Source organism: Macrotis lagotis, chromosome 3 (assembly GCF_037893015.1).
Source record: "Macrotis lagotis isolate mMagLag1 chromosome 3, bilby.v1.9.chrom.fasta, whole genome shotgun sequence".
Classification (NCBI taxonomy): Eukaryota; Metazoa; Chordata; class Mammalia; order Peramelemorphia; family Peramelidae; genus Macrotis; species Macrotis lagotis.
The window spans coordinates 7,736,165-7,757,515 of NC_133660.1; the positions used below are offsets into that span (position 1 = coordinate 7,736,165).

A 21,351-nucleotide genomic window follows, 5' to 3' on the forward strand; every position below is an offset into this window, starting at 1 on the left:
AAAATTTCTCGTTTTTCTTTCCTATCCCATTGTTTTCTTTCTTTTCCCTTAGTCCTAATTCCTCATACAGAAAATGACTAATATGCAAATATGTTAAACACAAATGCATATGTACAATGTTCACTTTGCTGCTGAGGGGAAGAGGTTAGGAAAGTAGGATGAAAGAAAATTATAAATTATATTTATGAATATGCATGTGGATAAATGTTGAAAAACTTTAATAACATGTAATGGGAAAAATAAAATAGAATATCAATAAGAAGTAATAATAAATAGCAAAGAATATTAAAAAATAGCATTCATCTAAATGGAAAGGGAATGGGAGGGAATGCTGGGATAGACAGGTCAATAAACATTTTTCAAATGCTCACAAAGAAAAGCAATCCTTTCTATGATTCACATGATTATACATATATAATTTATATTAAGAAAAATGTAAAACTCAAAACCTTGCAAAAATAAATTTGTTGAAAACTACTCTTGCATGTAGTCGGAAAAATAAAATATTTAAAATTTAAGAAAATAAAAGAAAAGCAATTCTTGCTCTCCAAGAGCTTACATTCTAATAAGGGATGCACCAGGTGAATAATAATGAATATTCAAGATACAAATCTAATAAACTGGAAGGAATTGGCGACCTAGGGATCTCTTTCAAAAGGTGGGATTTAAGCATTTCCAATAAATAGAATCAGCAAGACTGGTTTACACAGGATAGGGAAACAGAGGAGCTAAGAATGACATGACAACCAAAAACAAAAAATTCAAAGATCCAGACTAGCTTTATATTAAAGTGAAACATGGTACCACTGTGTCACAAAGAAGAAAGTATCTTTAATATTCGATTTAGCTCAAACCAATACCAAATAGTGGGATTACAAGTCATAACAAGGCAAGAGGATCCAAGGAGGATTTAGAAATTATATGAGGTAGGGGCAGCTAGGTGGCACAGTGGACAGAGCACCGGCCCTGGAGTCAGGAGTACCTAAGTTCAAATCTGGCCTCAGACACTTAATTACCTAGCTGTGTGGCCTTGGGCAAGCTGCTTAACCCCATTGCCTTACAAAAGGAAAGGGAAAGGGAAAGGGAAAGGGAAAGGGAAAGGGAAAGGGAAAGGGAAAGGGAAAGGGAAAGGGAAAGGGAAAGGGAAAGGGAAAGGGAAAGGGAAAGGGAAAGGGAAAGGGAAAGGGAAAGGAAAGGAAAGGAAAGGAAAGGAAAGGAAAGGAAAGGAAAGGAAAGGAAAGGAAAGGAAAGGAAAGGAAAGGAAAGGAAAGGAAAGGAAAGGAAAGGAAATTATATGAGGTTGAAGAAACCAGGAAAAGAATAATACAGGGGAAACATTATATTGGTTTTTAAATAATTAAAGGGTTATTTAAAGGAGTAGATGCATGCTGTTGAACTCCAGTGGGCAAAAAAAGAAACAAGAGGTCGAAGTTAAACCTGTGGTAGTAGATTTTGGCTCATTATAAAGATTTTCCTAATGATTCAGAACTATTAAAAATGAGTCGATTCAAAAGTTTTCCATATCTCTTATCCAACTGTCTAGACTGGGTGGAGAAGATTCATAGGTCACATAGGGATTTAAATGAAAAAAGAAAGATTGACAAGCTCTCTTTCAACTATTAATAGCCTACAATGCTGTGAAATCAAGTGTACTTCAAAGTTAAGAGTTAATAAGGAGCAAACTCTTCTTCTCTTTGATCTTCAGCTTGTACTTCTTGCTAGTTCTGACTATAAAAAGAGCTCCTAAGCAGGCAGCCAGGGTCTTCAGAATTTTCCCCACCTTATCCCAGCCCCACACATGCCAAAATATTTAACCACTTATCTCCTGATTCTTTTTTCTAGATTTTCCACATGTAAAAAGTAATTAATCAGTGCTTAGGATCACGCTTATGGACAGCATTGTGATGGGTAGTTTACCATATTTGTTTCTAGAGAACAGTTAAAAAACAAAGAAAATGTCTACAGGGATAATCAAATCAGACATCAGATTCATGTGAGGATGTTTCTATTACAAAAATAATCAAAAAGAAATTTTAATTTTTATCTTTTAATTCTTAAACAAATATGAAGGAAAATGTATTAACATCACTATGTAGAACTGTACCTACTGTACAAAACTATACCAAATTATCAATTGCAAATCTGTTTGTAATTCTTTAGTCTTCAAATTAGAAGCCAAGCAGCAAATATAAAGCATACAATCATTACCTATTATAATCATTCTAAAATGATATAGACAACGATAGTATAGATAATATGATAATTACCTTTAAAGAGCCAACCACAATTCTTCCAGTTTTGCCTTTTCTCCTTCCCACTATTACTACTACCACCCAGACACAGTTTTTTAAAAAAACTTTCATACTAAAATTTCTAAAGAAAAAAGAGGGGTGGCTAGGTGGCATAGTGGATAAAGCACTGGCCCTGGAGTCAGGAGTACCTGGGTTCAAATCAGACACTTAATAATTACTTAGCTGTGTGGCCTTGGGCAAGCCACTTAACCCCATTTGCCTTGCAAAAACCTAAAAAAAAAAAAATAGAGAGAAAATTACCTCTAAAAAACCTAAATTAGGGAAACTTTTATAACTCTACTCTTATTTCTGCTCAGTTGAATTTAAAGCAGCAGATCAAATATAAAATAAATCCTATTTGTGTACAATAAAGGTGCTTTGTTTGGAGCTGGGTTTTTTATCTGAATGTATTTTCTAAAATAAGCCTATGCAGTAAATTAAAGTGGTACTAAGAAAATGGTAACAGTTTATCTTTTTTGAAGTAGGCTATACTTAAATAGTATATCATTTGACTCATATCATCTTCATATTATCCTAATATCTCTCTAACCAAGAGCTAAAAGTTCGGGGTTTTTTTTAGTTTTTGCAAGGCAATGGGGTTAAGTGGCTTGCCTAAGGCCACACAGCAAGGTAATTATTAAGTGTCTGAGTCCAGATTTGAACTCAGGTACTCCTGACTCCAGGCCCCCTACTCTATCCACTGCACCACCTAGCTGCCCCCTAAAAGCTCATTTTTTTTAATGAAATAATCTATTGTAATCTAATCTGGGAAAGGTAAAAGAAACATTTTAAATAAAAGAGAAAATTTTCTTCTTGGTTTTTGTGAGAAAATGGGTTAAGTGACTTGCCCAAGTCACACAGCTAGGTAATTATTAAGGTCTGAGGTTAAATTTAAACTCAGTTCCTCCTGATTCGAGGGCTAGTGCTCTATCCACTGCGCCACCTGGCTGCTCCAAAAGAAAAAAAATTTCAATGTATATGTAGTTAGATTTTGTTTTTTTTTTATTTTGCAAAAGTGTTTTCCTTATTTTAATTTTAAAAAAGAACTAGTTTTCTCTGTTTTGTACCTCCAATCTCCAAACACAAGTGTTTTAACTATGATGAATTATTTTAAAATGGTAACAAAAGGCTCATATTTTTAGCTTACCTTTTTTTTTTCCTGTAGCACTAATGCATCATGATAACGTGGGAGAAAAGAGGAACTCCTGAATTTATCTTCTTTCTTGATATTAACATTCTCATAATGTAGTGTACTTTTCCTTGAGGGTTTAAAGAGAGACAACAAGTTTTTAATTTTAAATATATGAACAACTGAATAAATAGAATATCTTCTAAACATAACACCAATATGTACTTTCAACAACTTAGTAATAGTGAGAGGATCAAGGAATGGTAGACTATTACATTATAAATTCATAGAAATCAATTTGTCCCTTGTTACAATTCTAATTTGTTGGAGAAATTTCCCCAATTCAGAACTTCGCTTATATTGTTGGAATTTTTTCCTAATTATTGCAACATTAGAAGACTGGCCCCAAATATTTTTTTCTTCTAGAGAGAACAACTCAAAAAGATAATTAAAAAAGGAAAACAGCAATGTACAGATTTTTGAATTATTCTAATGATCATTCAAGAAAGAAAAGAAAGGGAATCATTGGGTCGCCAAGAGAGATTTCCTGTTCTGTATGAAATTAAAAGTTGAGACAGCTAGGTGGCCCAGTGAATAGAATAGAGCACCAGCCCGGGAATCAGGAGGACCTGAGTTCAAATTTGACCTTAGACACTAATTACCTAGATGTGTGACCTTGGGCAAGTCACTTAACTCCATTGCCTTACCAAAAAAACCAAAATAATAATTAAATAAAAAAGGTCACCCTGCTTTACTCTGACCTGATGGGGTATAAATTTAACTGGCTCACTGAAGTTAAAATCTTGTGAGAAATAGTCCTATTTTACTTTTTAGTATGTAACTTAAAATTTTATTAAGACTTTATAATACCCCTTAAGCTAGCCACTAAAGTCTACGGTAATCAGACAATTATTTTTTATTTTTGTTTTGTTTTACCAAAGAGATTAATGATTTACCCATTGTACCAAATTCCTAGAATAGGTCTACTACTATATCAAGTCTTTGAGATTCACAGTATTTCAACCATGACTAATATTTTATAGCATAACAAATTTCATAAAATTTATATTTGAAAAGGAAAAGGAGAAGATTTAAGAGAAACTCTAAGAAACAATATAAAAACAAAAAAGTATTGGTCTATTTCCACTGGTTTTTTAAACCAGTCTTATAAATAACCTATTCTGATAAATATAATAGGTGAGAATTATTTAAATAGCAGGATTAACATGTGATAAGCTGTTTATTAGAAATAAAACTCATTCTTGTCATCATGTAATCATTCCTCAAGCATTAAAACTTTCAAAGTCTACAACTACTTACAGGATCACAGTCTGGGATTTAGGTCACCTAGGTTCATTTTTCTCATTTTACAGGAGGAAACTGAGGGTCATAGAGCATAAATGAATTGGATCAACAATCACAACAAAGTACCACTGAAAATAAGGCCAATTATTATAAACAGGAAGCAAGAAAAGGGATACAAGTATACCTATAAATTTTTATCATTATAATTCTCTATTCTAAATTGATATTATTTTAACTGCTCTTTAACCTGTAACAACATTAAATGCCAGCTGGTTTTCACTGTATTTCCAACAGACAAATACCTAGTTCTTAGACTATCTTAAGTCCTATTTTTTTCTGACAGCCTGCCATTTCTCCCTTCTGTTTGAGATAGTGCCAAATCTCAGATCTCATCCTGTATTGTGATTTTTAACCTCAATTATAGAAATTTAAAAGTTCCAAAATTAGGGAAATGAGAGATGAGGAAAAACACAAAATCTAACCACAACAGGACAGCAGAAGCAGACCTGGAAACATAAATGGAAGAGTGAACACAAGTGGAAGAGCTAGAAAATGATTCAGTCGAGACAATTCCAGAGGAAACCTCACCAAAATTCCAAGTGGGAAATGAGTAGGTTCAGTGTTAGAGAGAACTGGGATACATAACTTCAGGAATGACTGAACAAATTATGGTATATGATTGTGATTGTGGTGTGATAAATGATGAACAAAGAGGTGTCAGAAAAGCCTGGTAAGACTTATATGAAATAATGCAAAGTGAAGTGAGGAGGATTATGATTCCATACAGAGTAACAGCATTATTGAAATGATGATCATCTCTGACTCAGGGACTCCAAACAATACAATGATCTATGTCAATTCCAAAGGATTCATGATTTAAAATGTCGTCCACATCCAAAAAAGAGAACTGATGGATTCAGAGTGCAGACTAAAAGATATTTCAAATGTTTTTTCTTACTTTTTTTAAGAACATGGATAAGACTGAAATATATATATATATATATACATATATATATATGTATATATATATATATATAGCATGACCTTGTCTGCATAATGTATATTGTATTTCTTACCTTCTCAATGAGTGGGAGAGAGTCGAGGAAGAGAAAGAATTTGAAACTGAAAATAAAAATATTTTAAAGTATCAAGATAAAGGTAAATCTAACCCCCAGAGTGATACCAATTGGGCAGAGGCTGAGTAGAAAAGTAAGAAAGATCATAATTGTGGAACCTCTGAATGTGGGCAAAAAACAGGTACATTGCATTCTCTGATTATTTTCCTTTTGTCTTCAATTTTTCCCAACATCAGGGTCTTTTCCAATGAGCCCATGTCTTCTCACTAAGGGCCAGAGTATTTAAGCCTCATCCTCAATATATCCCTTCCATTGAAAAGCCTAGGTTAAGTATTGACTAATTTGACCTCCCTCCTAAGGGCATGTCAAGTCTTCTCCAGTATGACAATTTGAAAGTATCATTTCTGCAGTGCTCAGTTTTCCTTATAACCCAACTCTCACAGTCATATATTGATACTGGAAAAACTATGCTTTTAACTATACAGCTTTGTCAGCAAGGTGATGTCTCAGTTTTTGGCATAGATTTCCTTCCAAAGAGCAAGTTTCTTTTAATTTCATGGCTATAGTCACCATCTTTGAGCCGAGAACACTGATTTCATTTCTTCTTCCTTTGTTTGCCAAGAAGCAGTGGGACTAATTGCCAATATCTAAATTTTTTGGATGTTAAGCTTCAAGTCAGCTTTTACATTCTCCTCTTTCACCTCATCAAGACACTTTTTAATTCCTCTTCACTCTCTGCAAGCAGATATCTGCATATATGAGATTGTTGACATTTCTCTCAGCAACCTTAATTCTGAGTTTGGATCCATCCAGTCTGGTTTTTCTGCATGTTTTTTTTTAGGTTTTTTGCAAGGCAAATGGGGTTAAGTTGCTTGCCCAAGGCCACACAGCTAGATAATTATTAAGTGTCTGAGGCCAAATTTGAATTCAGGGACTCCAGGGCTGGTGCTCTATCCACTGCACCACCTAGCCACCCCTTTATGCATGTACTTTAAATAAAAGGGACAATATGCAACCTTGTTGTACTCCTTTTAAATCTTTTTTTTAATTTTTTAACTCCTTTTCAATTTTAAACCAATCAGATGTTCCATGTTTGGTTCCAACTGTTGCTTCTTTGACCTACATATAGGTTTCTCAGAAGACAAGTAAGATGATCTGATACTCCCATTTCTTTGACAACTTGCCACATTTTGTAGTGTTCCACCCACTTAAAGGCCTTAGTGTAGTCAATGAAGCAGAAGTAGATGGGTTTTTTTTCCTTGAACTTCCTTGCTTTCTCCATAATACATACAGCAAATAGTGACAAGTTGCTCTCTAGTTCCATTGCCTCTTTAAAAGTCTACACTTCTGAGAATTCTTAGTTCACATATAGCTCAAGCCCAGTTTGTAGAATCTTAAGCATAACCTTGTTAATATAGGAAATGAATGCAACTGTTTTGAAATTTACACTTGACATTACCCTTCTTTAAGATCAGGATATAAACTGATTTTTTTCCAATCTAGTGATCACTATTATGGCAAATTTTTCAGATTTTCTGGCACATTGAGTTCAATGTTTTAATAGCATCATCTTTTAGGATTTTAAATATCTCGGCTGAAATTTCATCACCTCCTCTAACCTTTACTGTTAGTGATGCATCTTAAGGTCCACTTGATTGCATTTTCCTAGATGTCTGGCTCTAGGTCAATAACCAAATCATCATCATTATTAGTGTTATTAAAACATTTCTTGGATAGTTTTCCTGTATACTCCTGTCACCTCTACTTAATCTCTTCTGCTTTTGTTAAGCTCCTGCAATTTTATCTCTTATCATGCCCATTTTTTCATGAAATATTCCCTTTTGATCTCAAATTTTCCTGAAGAGGTCTCTCATCTGTCCCATTCTATTGACTTCTTCTGATTCTTTGCACTGTTCAATTAAGAAAACCTTTTCTCTCCTTGCTAATTCTCTGGAATTCTGCTTTCATTTGAGAATATCTTTCCTTTCCTCTTTTCCCTTTTGCTTTCCTTCATTCCTCAGCTATTTGTAATGCTTCATCAGACAGTCATTTTGCTTTCTTATTCTTCTTTTTCTTTGGAATGTTTTTGCTGCAGTGGTTACTGCTGCTGCCTCCTATACAAGACTGTGAACCTCTGTCCATAGTTGTTCAGTTATTCTCTCTACCAGATCTAGTCATATGGGAAGGGCAAATCATGAGGGACTTATTGATGTTGAAGTGCTTGTATTCCTGCATGGGAATATGATACTGATAACTCATATGAACCTTCTCATTTATTAGGGCAGTTAGGAGGAGCATATGTAGACAAGAGGGAGCTGAATATGAAGGCTAAAGATACTCAAAAGATGAAGTTAATGGGCAAGGAAGGTATGTATTGGGAAAAGGGAAAGGAGAGGTAAGATATTTCACATAAAAGAGGCAAGAAAAAGCTTTTGTAGTAGTGGACAAGGGGTGAGGTAAGTGGGAGTGAGTGAGCCTTACTCTCATTGGAAGTGGCTCAGAGAGGAAAGAATAACACTACTTGGTTATAGAAATCTATCTTACCCTAAAGGAAAATAGGAGAGGAAAAGGATGGGAGAAAGGAAACAGGAGGAGGAAAAGGGGAGCATAGATGAAAGAAGAAATGGAAGATCATGGGAGAGTTTTGTCAGATGCAACACACTTTTGAAGAAGGTCAGGATAAAAGGAGATAGAAAATGGAATAAATAGGGATGGGGGGGCAACAGGATTCAGGGAAATACAAAGAGCAATAGCAACTATGGGAAAATAAAAACGTTGAAGTAATTTCTCTAATGGACTTTTGATAAAGAATGCCATTCATCCCCACCCACCCCCAAAGAAAAAGAAAAGACAAAACATATTATTCAGTTATATGCTAACAAAACTTAGAACACAAAAAAATAGAGGATTATTTTCAAACTATCAGAAGACCAGAGAAATGTTTTAAATAACCCAATCTGAAAAAGTAATTAAATTTAGTTACAAAAGAACTATGAAAGGAAAAATCTCCTGGACTTGATGAATCACAAGGGAATTATATCAAACTTTTAAAGAACAGTTAGGACCCATACATTACAAATTATTCTAAAAAACTAAAAAAGAACCCAATCAGAATTCTTTTATTAGATTTAAATCCTAATGCTTAAGCCAGGGAAAGATAAAACACAGAAAGAAAACTACAGATCAATATCATTATTGAACATTGACTCAATATCATTCATTAAAATCAAATAGGATTTATATTAAGGATGCAAGGACAGCTCAACATTAGGAAAATAATCAATATGGTTAAATATATTAAAAACAAAACATACAAATCCACATGGTTGTCTCAAAAGCAAGCATCATATGCAATGGTGATATATCAGAATTGATTTTTCAAATAAATATCAAACTAAAGCAAGAATGCTGATGCTCTCCACTATTACTTGATAAAGTTCTAGAAAAGTAATAGCAATAAGATAAAAAGAATTTAAGTGATAAAAAGGAGATAAAACTATTCCTATTTACTTCTATAATGATGGCTTACTTGAAAATTCCCCCAAAATCAGTAAATATATTACCAGAGATAATAGCTTCAGCAAAGTTGCAGGCTAAATCCTCAAAAACTTTACAGCATTTCTATATAATATCAAAAAAACCACAAGAATCAATAACAGAAAGGAAAATTCCTTTTTAAATAACTATAAAATGCATAAAATATCTGAGGATCAACCTCCCAAAACTCATAAAAGATTTTTATAGATTCATTTACTCTTTAAAGGATTAAAGGACAATCTAAATAATTGGGGAAATATTTAGTGCTGTCAAGATATGGGTTTTATACTGATCAATATGATATATGTAATGAATTTAACAATAATAATAATAATTTAGTTTCTAGAGATCCTTTTCATGGCAGGCTCTGGATCTGAAAAAACAGTGAAAACAAACTAGTAATTTGCTTTACTCAAAGCAAGTCCTGGATTCATTTACCTGTTTTAAGTGAAATGGGTTAGCCCTGTTCTGTTCTGTATTGTACAACCCAAAACTATACAATCAACCTTGTCATTCTTACAGGGCTCCAACTTGGATAGTAATTGTTGTATTGTTCTGCATGGTGGACTTGTCCTTGGAAGATCACTCAAGTCCTAAATCTGATTGCTCTACAATTCACCTTCCCATTTATCATCATATATCTGACTCCACAACAGCAAGGTGGAGCTACAAGGAATGGAATAATCACGTGATTGGCAAATCAGTTCCTTACAAATAAAGTAATTAATAAATTGCTAACTGACTTCCTGGCACTCTTGTTTCTGACATGCTTTGTCATGCCCAGCTTAGAAAAGACTCAGTAAAAACTAGGTTAACATTGTTTAGGGTTAGATTGTGCCAATATAACAAACATGGCAATATTACCAAAATTATTTAACATTTTTAAACTTATAGTAATCAAATTATCAAGAAGATACCAAAAAAAGATATAAAATACATTTTTTAGAAAAGTTTTTATGGAAAAACCTTTCCAAAAAAATCTATATCAAGTGAAATGATGGGAAAAAAGTAACAATGAAAGGGAAATAGGACTCACAAACCTCAAATTAAATTATAAAGCACAGCTATCAAAATCTCTTGATATCAGTTAAAGAAGAGAGAGCTAGATATATCATTGGAACAGAGTAGGCAAGGGAGATTAAAAAAATGATAGAACTCAATAACCCAGTAAAGTGGAAAATATCTTAGCTAACTAAGAAAAACTTCCATATTTGATAACAATTGTTAAAAAAAACTGATCAGGCAGAAATTAGACTTAAAACAACACTTCATAACCACACTTCAAAATACAGTCTAAATAAATGGTTAATATTAAAGATCATACTATAAAAAAACTTAGAAGAGAAACAAATCATATACCTCTCATAGAGTATAAGATATATTAACCAGAGACAGAGACAACTACAAAAGTTAAAATACATAATTTAGATTACTTGAAAGTGTAAAGTTTTTCTTAAAAGAATCTCTGAAAGTAAAACTTCGGAAGTTTGGGACAGTGTGCCCTCCATCCTGTAAGCAAAGGCCTACACTAACAAAGAGTGAAAAGTCAAGAAATAGACTGGAAAATGAGCAAACTACAAAAAAAAATTCTGATCACAGAAAGGTATTCTAGTAAAAAGGAAAAAACAAAAATATACACTCAGAAGAAAATTTTAAAAAATCAAAGCTCCAACATCCGAAGCTTCCAAGAAAAATATGAACTGATCTCAGGCTGTGGGAGAACTCAAAAAGGATTTGGAAAATCAAGTAAAAGAAATAAAAGAAAAATGGGGAAGAAAAATGCAAGTGAAGCAAGAAAATCATGAAAAAAAAGTCAATAGCTTGGTAAAGGAGAAACAAAAGAACTGAAGAAAATAACAACTAAAAAAACAGAATAGGTAAAATGTAAAACAAGTACAAAAAAGTCAATGAGTAGAAGAATACCTCCAAAAGCAGAATTCCAAACAGAAAAAAAGGCACAAACATTCACAGAAGGGAAACTCATTAAAAAGTAGAATTGAACAAATGGAAAAGGACATACAAAAGTTCACTAAAGAAAAATGAAAGACAACATGAAATATCTCACTGGGAAAACAATTAACCTGGAAAATAGATTCAGGAGTGATAATATAAAATTTTTTGGACCACCTAAAAGCTAGGATGAAAAAAAGAGGCAGGAAACTTGCCCTACTTTATCTGAAATTGAAAGGAGTCATCAATCACCTTCTTAAGGAGATTCCCAAATTAAAATTCCCAGAAATATTATAGCTAAATTCCAGATCAAGGAGAAAATACTGGAAGAAAGAAGCAATTGAAATATTGTGGAACTACTGGCAAGATTACACAAGATTCAGCAGCTAATACTTTAAAGAATTGAAGGGTTCAGAATGCGAGGGAAGGAGTTAGGATTACAACCAAGAATCACCTACCTAGCCAAACTGAATATAATCTTTCGGGGGGGGGGGGTGAATGGACATTCAATGAAATATAGAACTTTCAAGCATTCTTAATAAAAAGACCAGAGATGAATAGAAAATTTGACCTTTTAATACAAGACTCAAAAGAAGCATTAAAAAATTAACAGAAAAGGGTAGTCATAAGGGACTTAATAAAGTTAAACTGTATACATTTCTACATGGGAAGATGATACTTGTAACAAAAATTTTCTCATTATTAGGGCAGTCAGGAGTGTAAGGGACTGTTGAGGGTCACAGGAACATAGTTCCTCCTGCCCACATACACTGTGGTCTACTCACCTGGGTTGGCTCTCCGGATCTTCTCATCTGTTCCTTACATTCTGGCACCTCCTGAAACATTGTGTGAAAACACTAAGCCTGTGATGGTAATACTGTGTGGGAATACTAGCCTGAGGAAGTAAACTTTTATCATCTGCTGTCCACCAGCAAGGAGGCATTGTTTGATTGGCTACTTGGAGAATGACACGTGAACTGGGACTCAACCAAGAACTAAGGGGATATTTAAGCCCTTGGATTCTGTAAAATAAATGGAGAACTTGCCGTCTTTGTCTCCCATCTCTTCAACGTTCACCTGAGAACTTGACTACAGCCGGACTGAGTCAAGCAATAGCTTATGAGTAGTATAAGTTAGCCAGCTGGCACAAAACACAGGAATATATAGTCAGAGAGCTGGGGTGTGAGTTGAATTTGCACAGATAATAGCAAAAAAACAAAATTAAGGGGTAAGGAAGACAAATGTATTGGGAAAAGGGAAAAGGAGAGGTAAAGTAGGGTAAATTTTCTCATATAAAAGAGGCAAGGAAGCTTTTACAGTTGAGGGAAAGATGGGGAGGTGGACAGCAAGTGAGTGAACTTTACTCTCATCAGAATTGGCTCCAAGAGGGAATAATATGTACACTCAATTGGGTATAGAAATTTATCTTACTCTACAGGACAATAGGAGGAGAAAGGAGAGAAGATAAGGAGGTTTCTGATAGAAGGGAGGGCAAATTAAAGTTGGCAATAGCAAGAAGCAAAACATTTTCAAGGAGGCACAGAGAAAAAAAGAGAGAGATAATAAAATTATCAAGGGTCAGCTAGGTGGTGCAGTGGATAGAGCACCGGCCCTGAAGTCAGGAGTACCAGAGTTCAAATCTGAAGGCCGTGGGAGACAGTTAATAATTACCTAGTTGGGCAGCCTTGGGCAAGCCACTTAACCCCATTGCCTTGCAAAAAAACCTAAAAAAAAAAAAAAAATTAACAAGGTTGCGATGGGGAACAGAAGGAAATATATTTAACAACTAATTTTGAAAAAAATTTGAAGCAAAATTTCTGATAAAGGTCTCATTTCCAAATATATAGAGAAGTGAGCCAAATGTATAACACTAGAAGCCATGCCCCAAATGATAAATGATCAAGAGATATGAACATTTTTTTTCATTTATAGTAATTTCAGATATAGTAAAATCTATCTAAAACCAGAAGGTGCTCTAAATCACTTTTGATTCGTGGAATGCAAATAGATATACTTCTGAGGTACTACCTCATATATTGGAGAGAAAAGAAGAAAGACTGTTGAGAGCTGCCAGAGAAAGTCTAGGTGAAAGGTTATTTATTATGACTACAGTCAAGGCTTATCTAACTCTCGGGCAAAAGGCTTTCCATGGATAACACAACTGTGTCAACTTGTGACCTCACTTGTGTGATAGCCTTTAGCAGAATTTCTTGACCTAGGTTACATCCTGCACAAGTGTGAGAAATGTCATTGACTTGTTTTATCTTGTATGCTAATGTTGTGGTTTTCTGCTATTAAAACTGTCTGATACTGTGAGTAAAGGGCTCTGCTAGTTTTCTGCTAGCAACCCCACCCATGTATATGCATCTCATTTCTCTCCTGAGCTAAATTAATCCCCTTGCTGATCAGGGGCTCTAACAAAAGAGAAAAAAAAGGGATGTGGGAAAAATGAAACATTAATGCATTGTTGGTGGAGTTATGAACTGATTTAGTCATTCTTTGGAGCAATGTGGAACTATGTTAGAACTATACCCAAAGGGCAAACCTCTTGGCCTATCAATGCCACCATTAGGTCTGTATCCAAAATGTGATTAAAAAACAATGGGGGGGGGGAAGGGCCTATATGTATGAAACTATTTAGAACAACTCTTTTCTGGTGGCAGCAAGCTGGAAACTGGGGGCATGCTCATCAATTCGAGAATGGCTGAACAAATTGTACTATGTAATTATGATGGAATATATTTGTGTTATAAGAAAAGATGAGCAGGATGCTCTCAGAAAAACCTGGAAAGACTTAAATGAGTTGATGCAAAGTAAAATCTGCCTTGCCCAAAGTACAGCAATATTGTTAGATGATTAGCTGTAAATGACTTTTCATTCTCAGCAATCCAGTGAGCCAACAAATGTCAAAAATTGCTTTTACATATAATTTGCAAATATAACATAATAATGGAGGGATTTGCATGAACTGATGCTAAGTGAAATGAGCAGAAGCAGAAAAACACTGTACACGCTAACAGCAACATGAGAGTGGTGATCAACCTTGATGGACTCATTCATTCCATCAGTGCAACAATCAGGGACAATTTGGGGCTGTGTGCAAGGGAGAATACCATCTGTATCCAGAGAAAGAACTGTGGAGTTTGAACAAAGATCAAGGACTATTAACTTTAATTTAGAAAAAAAAAAGCTGATATCTTATTGTCTGATCTTGTTATCTCTTATACTTTATGTTTCTTCCTTAAGGATATAATTTCTCTCTCATCACATTCAATTTGGATAAATGTATACCATGGAAGCAATGTAAAGACAGGCAAATTGCCTACTGTGGGGGGGGAGTAAAATTAGGGAAAAATTTGTAAAACTCAAATAAAATCTTAAAAAAATTACATAAAAATTACAAAAAAGGAGAAATGAAAAAATAAATTAAAATAAATTATTTTCTAAAACTCTACTGTTCTTAGCTTCTTTGTCTTCAGCTAGTGGCACCTGGGATGGAGCACTGAGAAGTGAAAGACCTAAATTCAGTTCCAGCCTCAGACACATACTAGCTATGTGATCTTGGACAAGTCACTGAACCCGTTTTCTTCAGTTTTCTCAATGGTAAAATAAGTGTCTTAATAGCACCACCATCCCAGAATTGTATTAAGGATTATTCAATGAGATATCTATAAAGCACTTAGCCTAGCACCAGGCGCACAGAGTACTGTTGCTCCCCAACTCACACAAGAAAAGGAATCTATTTACTGAGAGGGAGATTGTACTCTTTTGACCTTGTTTTTTGCAACTAATGTATAATAGTAAAATTCTTCTAAGAAATACTATCACCAGAGTCAATGTTTTTAATTTTATTCATTTCCCCTTTTCCTAAGTCAATAGTCTTTTTTTCTAATAGGTCAGGTTAGAACTGTTATAACCTATACAATGTAAAACATTAATTTTTACTTTTATTCTTAATTTATTCTTGCTTGTAACCTTTGTTTCAATTAAGACTTTCTCTGCTGCAATCAACTATACAACTTAGGACAAGCCTGTCTGACAAAAGGAAAGTAGCTAATAAATTGAATTCCTCTAAAATTCCTCTAATGTGAAGTATTAAATGATTGAAGGGAAAGTGAAGCTTGGTAAAACTTTTCAACAATACCAAAATCCAAGTACTGTTTTAATTTCTTTAATGTACTGTGATTTCCCAGCATATTAAACTTAATATCACTCAATCACATGCATTGCTCAACCAAATAGAATTTTTTTGCTTTCATATTTTGTTCATTTTTTAAATGATTTCAAACATTTTTCCCAATCATATGGAAATAGTTTTCACCATTCATCCTTTTGCAACCTTATGAGTTCATAATTTTCTACCACCCTTATTCCCCATATTCACCGTGGCAGCAAATATGTTTTACATATAAAAATTCTGTTTTAACTTGTTACTCATGCTATGAAAGAAGTAGAACTAAGAGGGGGAAAACATGCAAAGAAAACAAAGTAAAATTAGTTTTTAAAAGTGAACTGAGGATACTTTACTCTGCATTCGGATTCCTTCATTTTTCATCTATATGTGGATGGAATTTTCAATAACAGGACTCTCAGGATTGCCCTTGTTCACTGAACTGTTGAGAGAAGGCGCGTCCAACACAGTTGATCCAACACAAAATGTTGCTGCTAGTGTGCACAATGTTCTTCTGGCTCTCTACACTTCACTCAGCATCAGTTCACGCAAGTCTTTCCAGGTTTTTCTACAGTCTGACCACTCATGAGTTTTTACAAAACAAGAGTCCTCTATAATATTCATATACCACAACTTGTTCAACCACTCCCCAATTAATGGGCATCCCATCAATTTCCAATTCTTTGCCTCTACCCAAAGAGCTGCTATAAATATTTTTGTACAAGTGGGTCCTTTCTCATTTTTATGATATCTTTGGGATATAGACCCAGTAGTGGTATTGCTGGATCAAAGGGTATGCTAGTTTTATAGTCCTTTGGGTATAGTTCCAGATTGCTCTCCAGAATAGTTGGATCAGTTCACAGGTCCACTAACCATGCATTAGTGTTCCTAATGAGAAATTTGCATTTCTCTAATCAATAATGAATTGGAGAATTTTTTCATATGACTATACATAGTTTTAATTTATTTGAAAATCATTCATATCTTTTGATCATTTATCAGTTGGAGAATGACATGCTTATAAATCTGACTCAGTTCTCAATATATTTTAGAACTGAGGTCTTTATCAGAAAACTAAATGTGAAAATTGTTTGCCAGGTTTGTGCATTCCTACTAATCTTGGTTGCATTGATTTTGTGAAAAAAACTTTTTAATGTAATGTAGTTGAAATTATTCATTTTTCAATTTGTTATATCCTCTATCTCTTGTTTGGCCATAAAATTCTCCCCATTCAATAGATCTGACAGAGAGACTCTTCCTTGTTCTCCTAATTGATTTAAGGAATCACCCTTTATGTCTAAATCCTGTACCCATTTTGACCTTCTTTTGGTGTGCGGTGTCAGATGTTGTTCTATGTCTAGTTGTCATACTACTTTTCAATTTTCTCAGCAGTTTTTATCAATGAGTGAGTTCTTATTCCAGATATCCTTTGGGTTTATCAAAGAGTAGTTCACCATAGTCGTTTACTACTGTTTCTTTTGTACCTATTCTATTCCACTGATCCACCACTCTAATTCTTAGTCAGAACCAGTTTTGATGACTACCAGATGACTGTAGCTAGATGTGGCATGGCTAGGTAGTCTTCCTTTACATTTTTTCATCAATTCCCTTGATATTCTTGATCTTTTATTCCTCCAGATAAATTCTGTTATTGCTTTCTCTAGTGCTAAATAGCTTTTTGGTAGTGTGATTGGTGTGGTGCTGAATAAGTAATTTAATTTAGCTAGAATTGTCATTATTTTATTAGCTCTGCCTAAACATGAGCAACTGACATTTTTCCTACTGTTGAGATCTGACTTTGAGTGAAAAATGTTTTGGAATTGTGTTCATATAGTTTCTGGGTTTGTCTTGGGAGGTAGATTTAAATGGAATTTTTCTTTTTTATTTATTGCTGTTGACTTTGATGATAATATATAGAAATGATGATTTATGTGGGTTTATTTTATATTCTACAACTTTGTTAAAGTTACTAATTCCTTAAAGTAGTTTTAGTTGATTTTCTAGGGTTCTCTAAGATACCATCATTATCATCTGCAAAAAGTAAAAGTTTTGTTTCTTCATTGCCTATTCTAATTCCTTCAATTTTTTTCTTTTCTTATTGCTAAATCTAACATTGCTAATACAAAACTGACTAATAGTGGTGATAATGGGCATCCTTGGTTCACCCCTCATCTTACTGGGAATGCCTCTAGTTTATCCTCAATACATATAATACTTCCTGATAGTTTTAGATGGATATTGCTTATCATTTTAAGGAAAACTCCATTTATTCCTAAACTCTCCAGCATTTTTATAAGGAATGAATGCTGTATTTTGTCAAAGACTTTTTCATATAATCATATGATTTCTGTTAATTTTGTTATTGATACTGTTAATTATGCTGGTTATTTTCCTACTATTGAACCATTCCTGCATACCTGGTATAAATCCTATGTGCTTATAGTGTACTAGTCGAGTGATAAATTGCTGTAATCTCTTTACTAAAATTTTATTTAAAGTTTTTGCATTAATATTCATTGGGAAGATTAGTCTATAATTATCGTAATTGAAAGTCTATTTTGGGGGCAGCTAGGTGGTGCAGTGGATAGAGCACTGGCCCTGGAGTCAGGAGTACCAGAGTTCAAATCCAGCCTCGGACACGTAATAATTACCTAGCTGGGTGGCCTTGGGCAAGCCACTTAACCCCATTGCCTTGCAAAAACTTAAAAAAAATCTATTTTGACTCTTTCTGCTATCAGCACCATATCGGTGTCAAATTGTTCTTTAAATGTTTGATAGAATTCAATTGTAAATCTTTCTGGTCCTAGAGGTTTTTTCCCTAGGGAATTCATGGATGACTTTTTCAATTTCTTTTTTCTGAAATGGGATTATTTAAGTATTTAATTTCCTCTTTAGTTAATCTGAGCAATTTATATTTTGGAAAATATTCATCTAAGTGAAATAGATGAATATTTACCAAAATATATATTTATTAGCATACTTGAGCAAAATAGCTCTGCAAGATTACTTCAATTTACTCCTCACTAATGGTGAATTCAACCTTTTCAACTTTTATATTGGTAATTTGAATTTCTTTTCTTTTTAATCAAATTGTCTAAAGGTTTATCTATTTCATTGGTTTTTCTCATAAAACCAACTCTTACTTTTATCTGTTCAGCAGTTTTCTTACTTTTGATTTTATCAATTTCTCTGATTTTAAAATTTCTAATTTCATATTAATTGGGTATTTTTAATTTGTTCTTTTTCTAGCTTTTTTTAGTTGTATGACCAATTTGTTGATGTCCTCTTTCTCTATTTTATTCATGCAAGAAAATTTCCTTTAAAATGAGGAAATTAAAGTAAAAATACAAAATTATTTTGCCCAACTCTATGCCAATAAATTTGATAATCTAAGTGAAATGGATGAATATTGACAAAAATATAAGTTGCTCGGGTTAAATGAAGAAGAGATTAAATACCTAAACAACCCTATCTAAGAAAAACAAATTCAACAAGCCATCATTGAACTCCCTAAGAAAAAATCTCCAGGGCCTGATGGATTCACAAGTGAATTCTACCAAACATTTAAGGAACAATTGGTTCCAATTCTATATAAATTCTTTGTAAAAATAGGGACAGATGGAACTCTGCCTAACTCTTTCTATCAAACCAATATGGTGCTGTTACCTAAACCAGGAAGAGTTAGAACAGATAAGGAAAATTATAGACCTATCTCCCTGACGAATATAGATGTAAAAATCTTAAATAAAATCTTAGCAAAATGATTACAACAAGTTATCACTAGGATAATACATTATGATCAAGTAGGATTTATCCCAGGAATGCAGCGTTGGTTCAATATTAGGAAAACTGTTAGTATACTCAATTATATCAATAACAAACCTATCAGAAATTCTATGATAATATCAATAGATGCTGAAAAAGCTTTGGACAAAATACAGCATCCATGCCTACTAAAAACACTAGAGAGTGTAGGATTGTTGTTTAGAATAATTAGCAGTATCTATCTGAAACCATCAACAAGTATTATATTAAATGGGGAGAGGTTAGAGGCATTCCCAATAAGATCAGGGTGAAACAAGGGTGCTCATTATCACCACTACTATTCAATATTGTCTTAGAAATGTTAGCTTCAGCAAGTAGAGAAGAAAAAGAAATTGAAGGAATTAGAATTGGGAAGGAAGAGACAAAAATCACACTCTTTGCAGATGACATGATGGTCTACCTAGAGAATCCCAAGAAATCATCCAAAAATCTACTGGAAACAATTAGCAATTTTAGTAAAGTGGCAGGTTATAAAATAAACCCTCATAAATCCTCAACTTTTCTATATATGTCTAGCAAGATATAGCAAAAAGAGCTAGAAAGAGAAATCCCATTCAAAGTAACCTCAAACAATATAAAATACCTGGGAGTCTATTTGCCAAGACAGACTCAGAAACTTTTTTGAACACAATCATAAAATAGTTCTCACACAAATTAAATCAGATTTAAATAACTGGGCAAATATCAACTGCTCATGGATACTACCTACCTACCCAGCTAATATAATAAATAAATAATAAATAATATAATAAAAATGACAATTCTACCAAAACTAAACTACCTGTTTAGTGCCCTACCTATCAAAATTCCAAAAAGTTACTTTAATGAGTTAGAAAAAATTGTAAGTAAATTCATATGGAGAAATAAAAAGTCAAGAATTTCCAGGAACTTAATGAAAAAAAAGTACAAAAGAAGGGGGCTTAACCCTTCCTACCTGATCTAAAATTACATTATAAAGTATCAGTCATCAAAACTGTTTGGCATTGACTAAGAAATAGAGTGGCGGACCAGCGGAAGAGACTAGGTGCAAAAGCAGGAGACAATTTTAGTAATCTGCTGTTTGATAAACCCAAAGAGTCCAGCTATTGGGATAAAAAACTCTCTCTTTGATAAAAACTGCTGGGAAAATTGGAAGTTAGTATGGAAGAAACTTAGATTAGACCAACACCTAATACCCTTTACTAAGATAAGATCCAAATGGTTACAGGATTTAGACATAAAAAAAGGGCTAGTTCACCTGTCAGATCTATGGAAAGGGGAGCAATTTATGACTAAGGAAGAGTGGGAGAACATCACCAAAAACCAACTAGATGATTTCAATTACATTAAATTAAAAAGCTTTTGCACAGATAAAACCAATATAACCAAGATCAAAGAAATGTAGTAAATTGGGAAAGAATCTTTACAACTAATGATTCTGACAAAGGACTCATTTCTAAAATATACAGAGAACTGAGTCATATTTTTTAAACAAAAACCATTCCCCAGTTGACAAATGGTCAAAGGATATGCAAAGGTAATTTACAGATGAGATCAAAGCAATCCACAGCCATATAAAAATTGCTCTAAATCATTATTAGAGAAATGCAAATTAAAGCTTCTCTGAGGTACCACCTCACACCTCTCAGACTGGCCAATATGACCAGAAAGGATAATGATCATTGTTGGACAGGTTGTGGGAAATCTGGGACACTATTACACTGTTGGTGGAGCTGTGAACTCATCCAACCTTTCTGGAAAGAAATGTGGAACTACGCCCAAAGGGCAACAAAAATGAACATACCCTTTGACCCAGCAATACCACTACTGGGTCTATACCCTGAAGAGATGATGAAAAAGAGTAAAAACATCAATTGTACTAAAATATTCATAGCGGCCCTGTTTGTGGTGGCAAAGAATTGGAAATCAAGTAAATGTCCTTCAAATGGGGAATAGCTTAGCAAACTGTGGTATATGTATGCCACAGAACACTATTGTTCTATTAGAAACCAGGAGTGATGGGAATTCAGGGAAACCTGGAAGAATTTGCACAAACTGATGCTGAGTGAGATGAGCAGAACCAAAAAA

General features: G+C 33.8%; 1 protein-coding gene across 1 annotated transcript in view; it reads right to left on the reverse strand.

Moving 5' to 3' along the window:
• The window catches only part of STPG2 (sperm tail PG-rich repeat containing 2), a 405,935-nt gene that overhangs the window by 328,552 nt on the left and 56,032 nt on the right, over nucleotides 1–21,351 (reverse strand). The window contains exon 7 of the mRNA XM_074228044.1: nucleotides 3,439–3,550. Coding sequence (XP_074084145.1) covers nucleotides 3,439–3,550 — 112 coding nt within the window. The remainder of the gene's footprint in view (nucleotides 1–3,438; nucleotides 3,551–21,351) is intronic.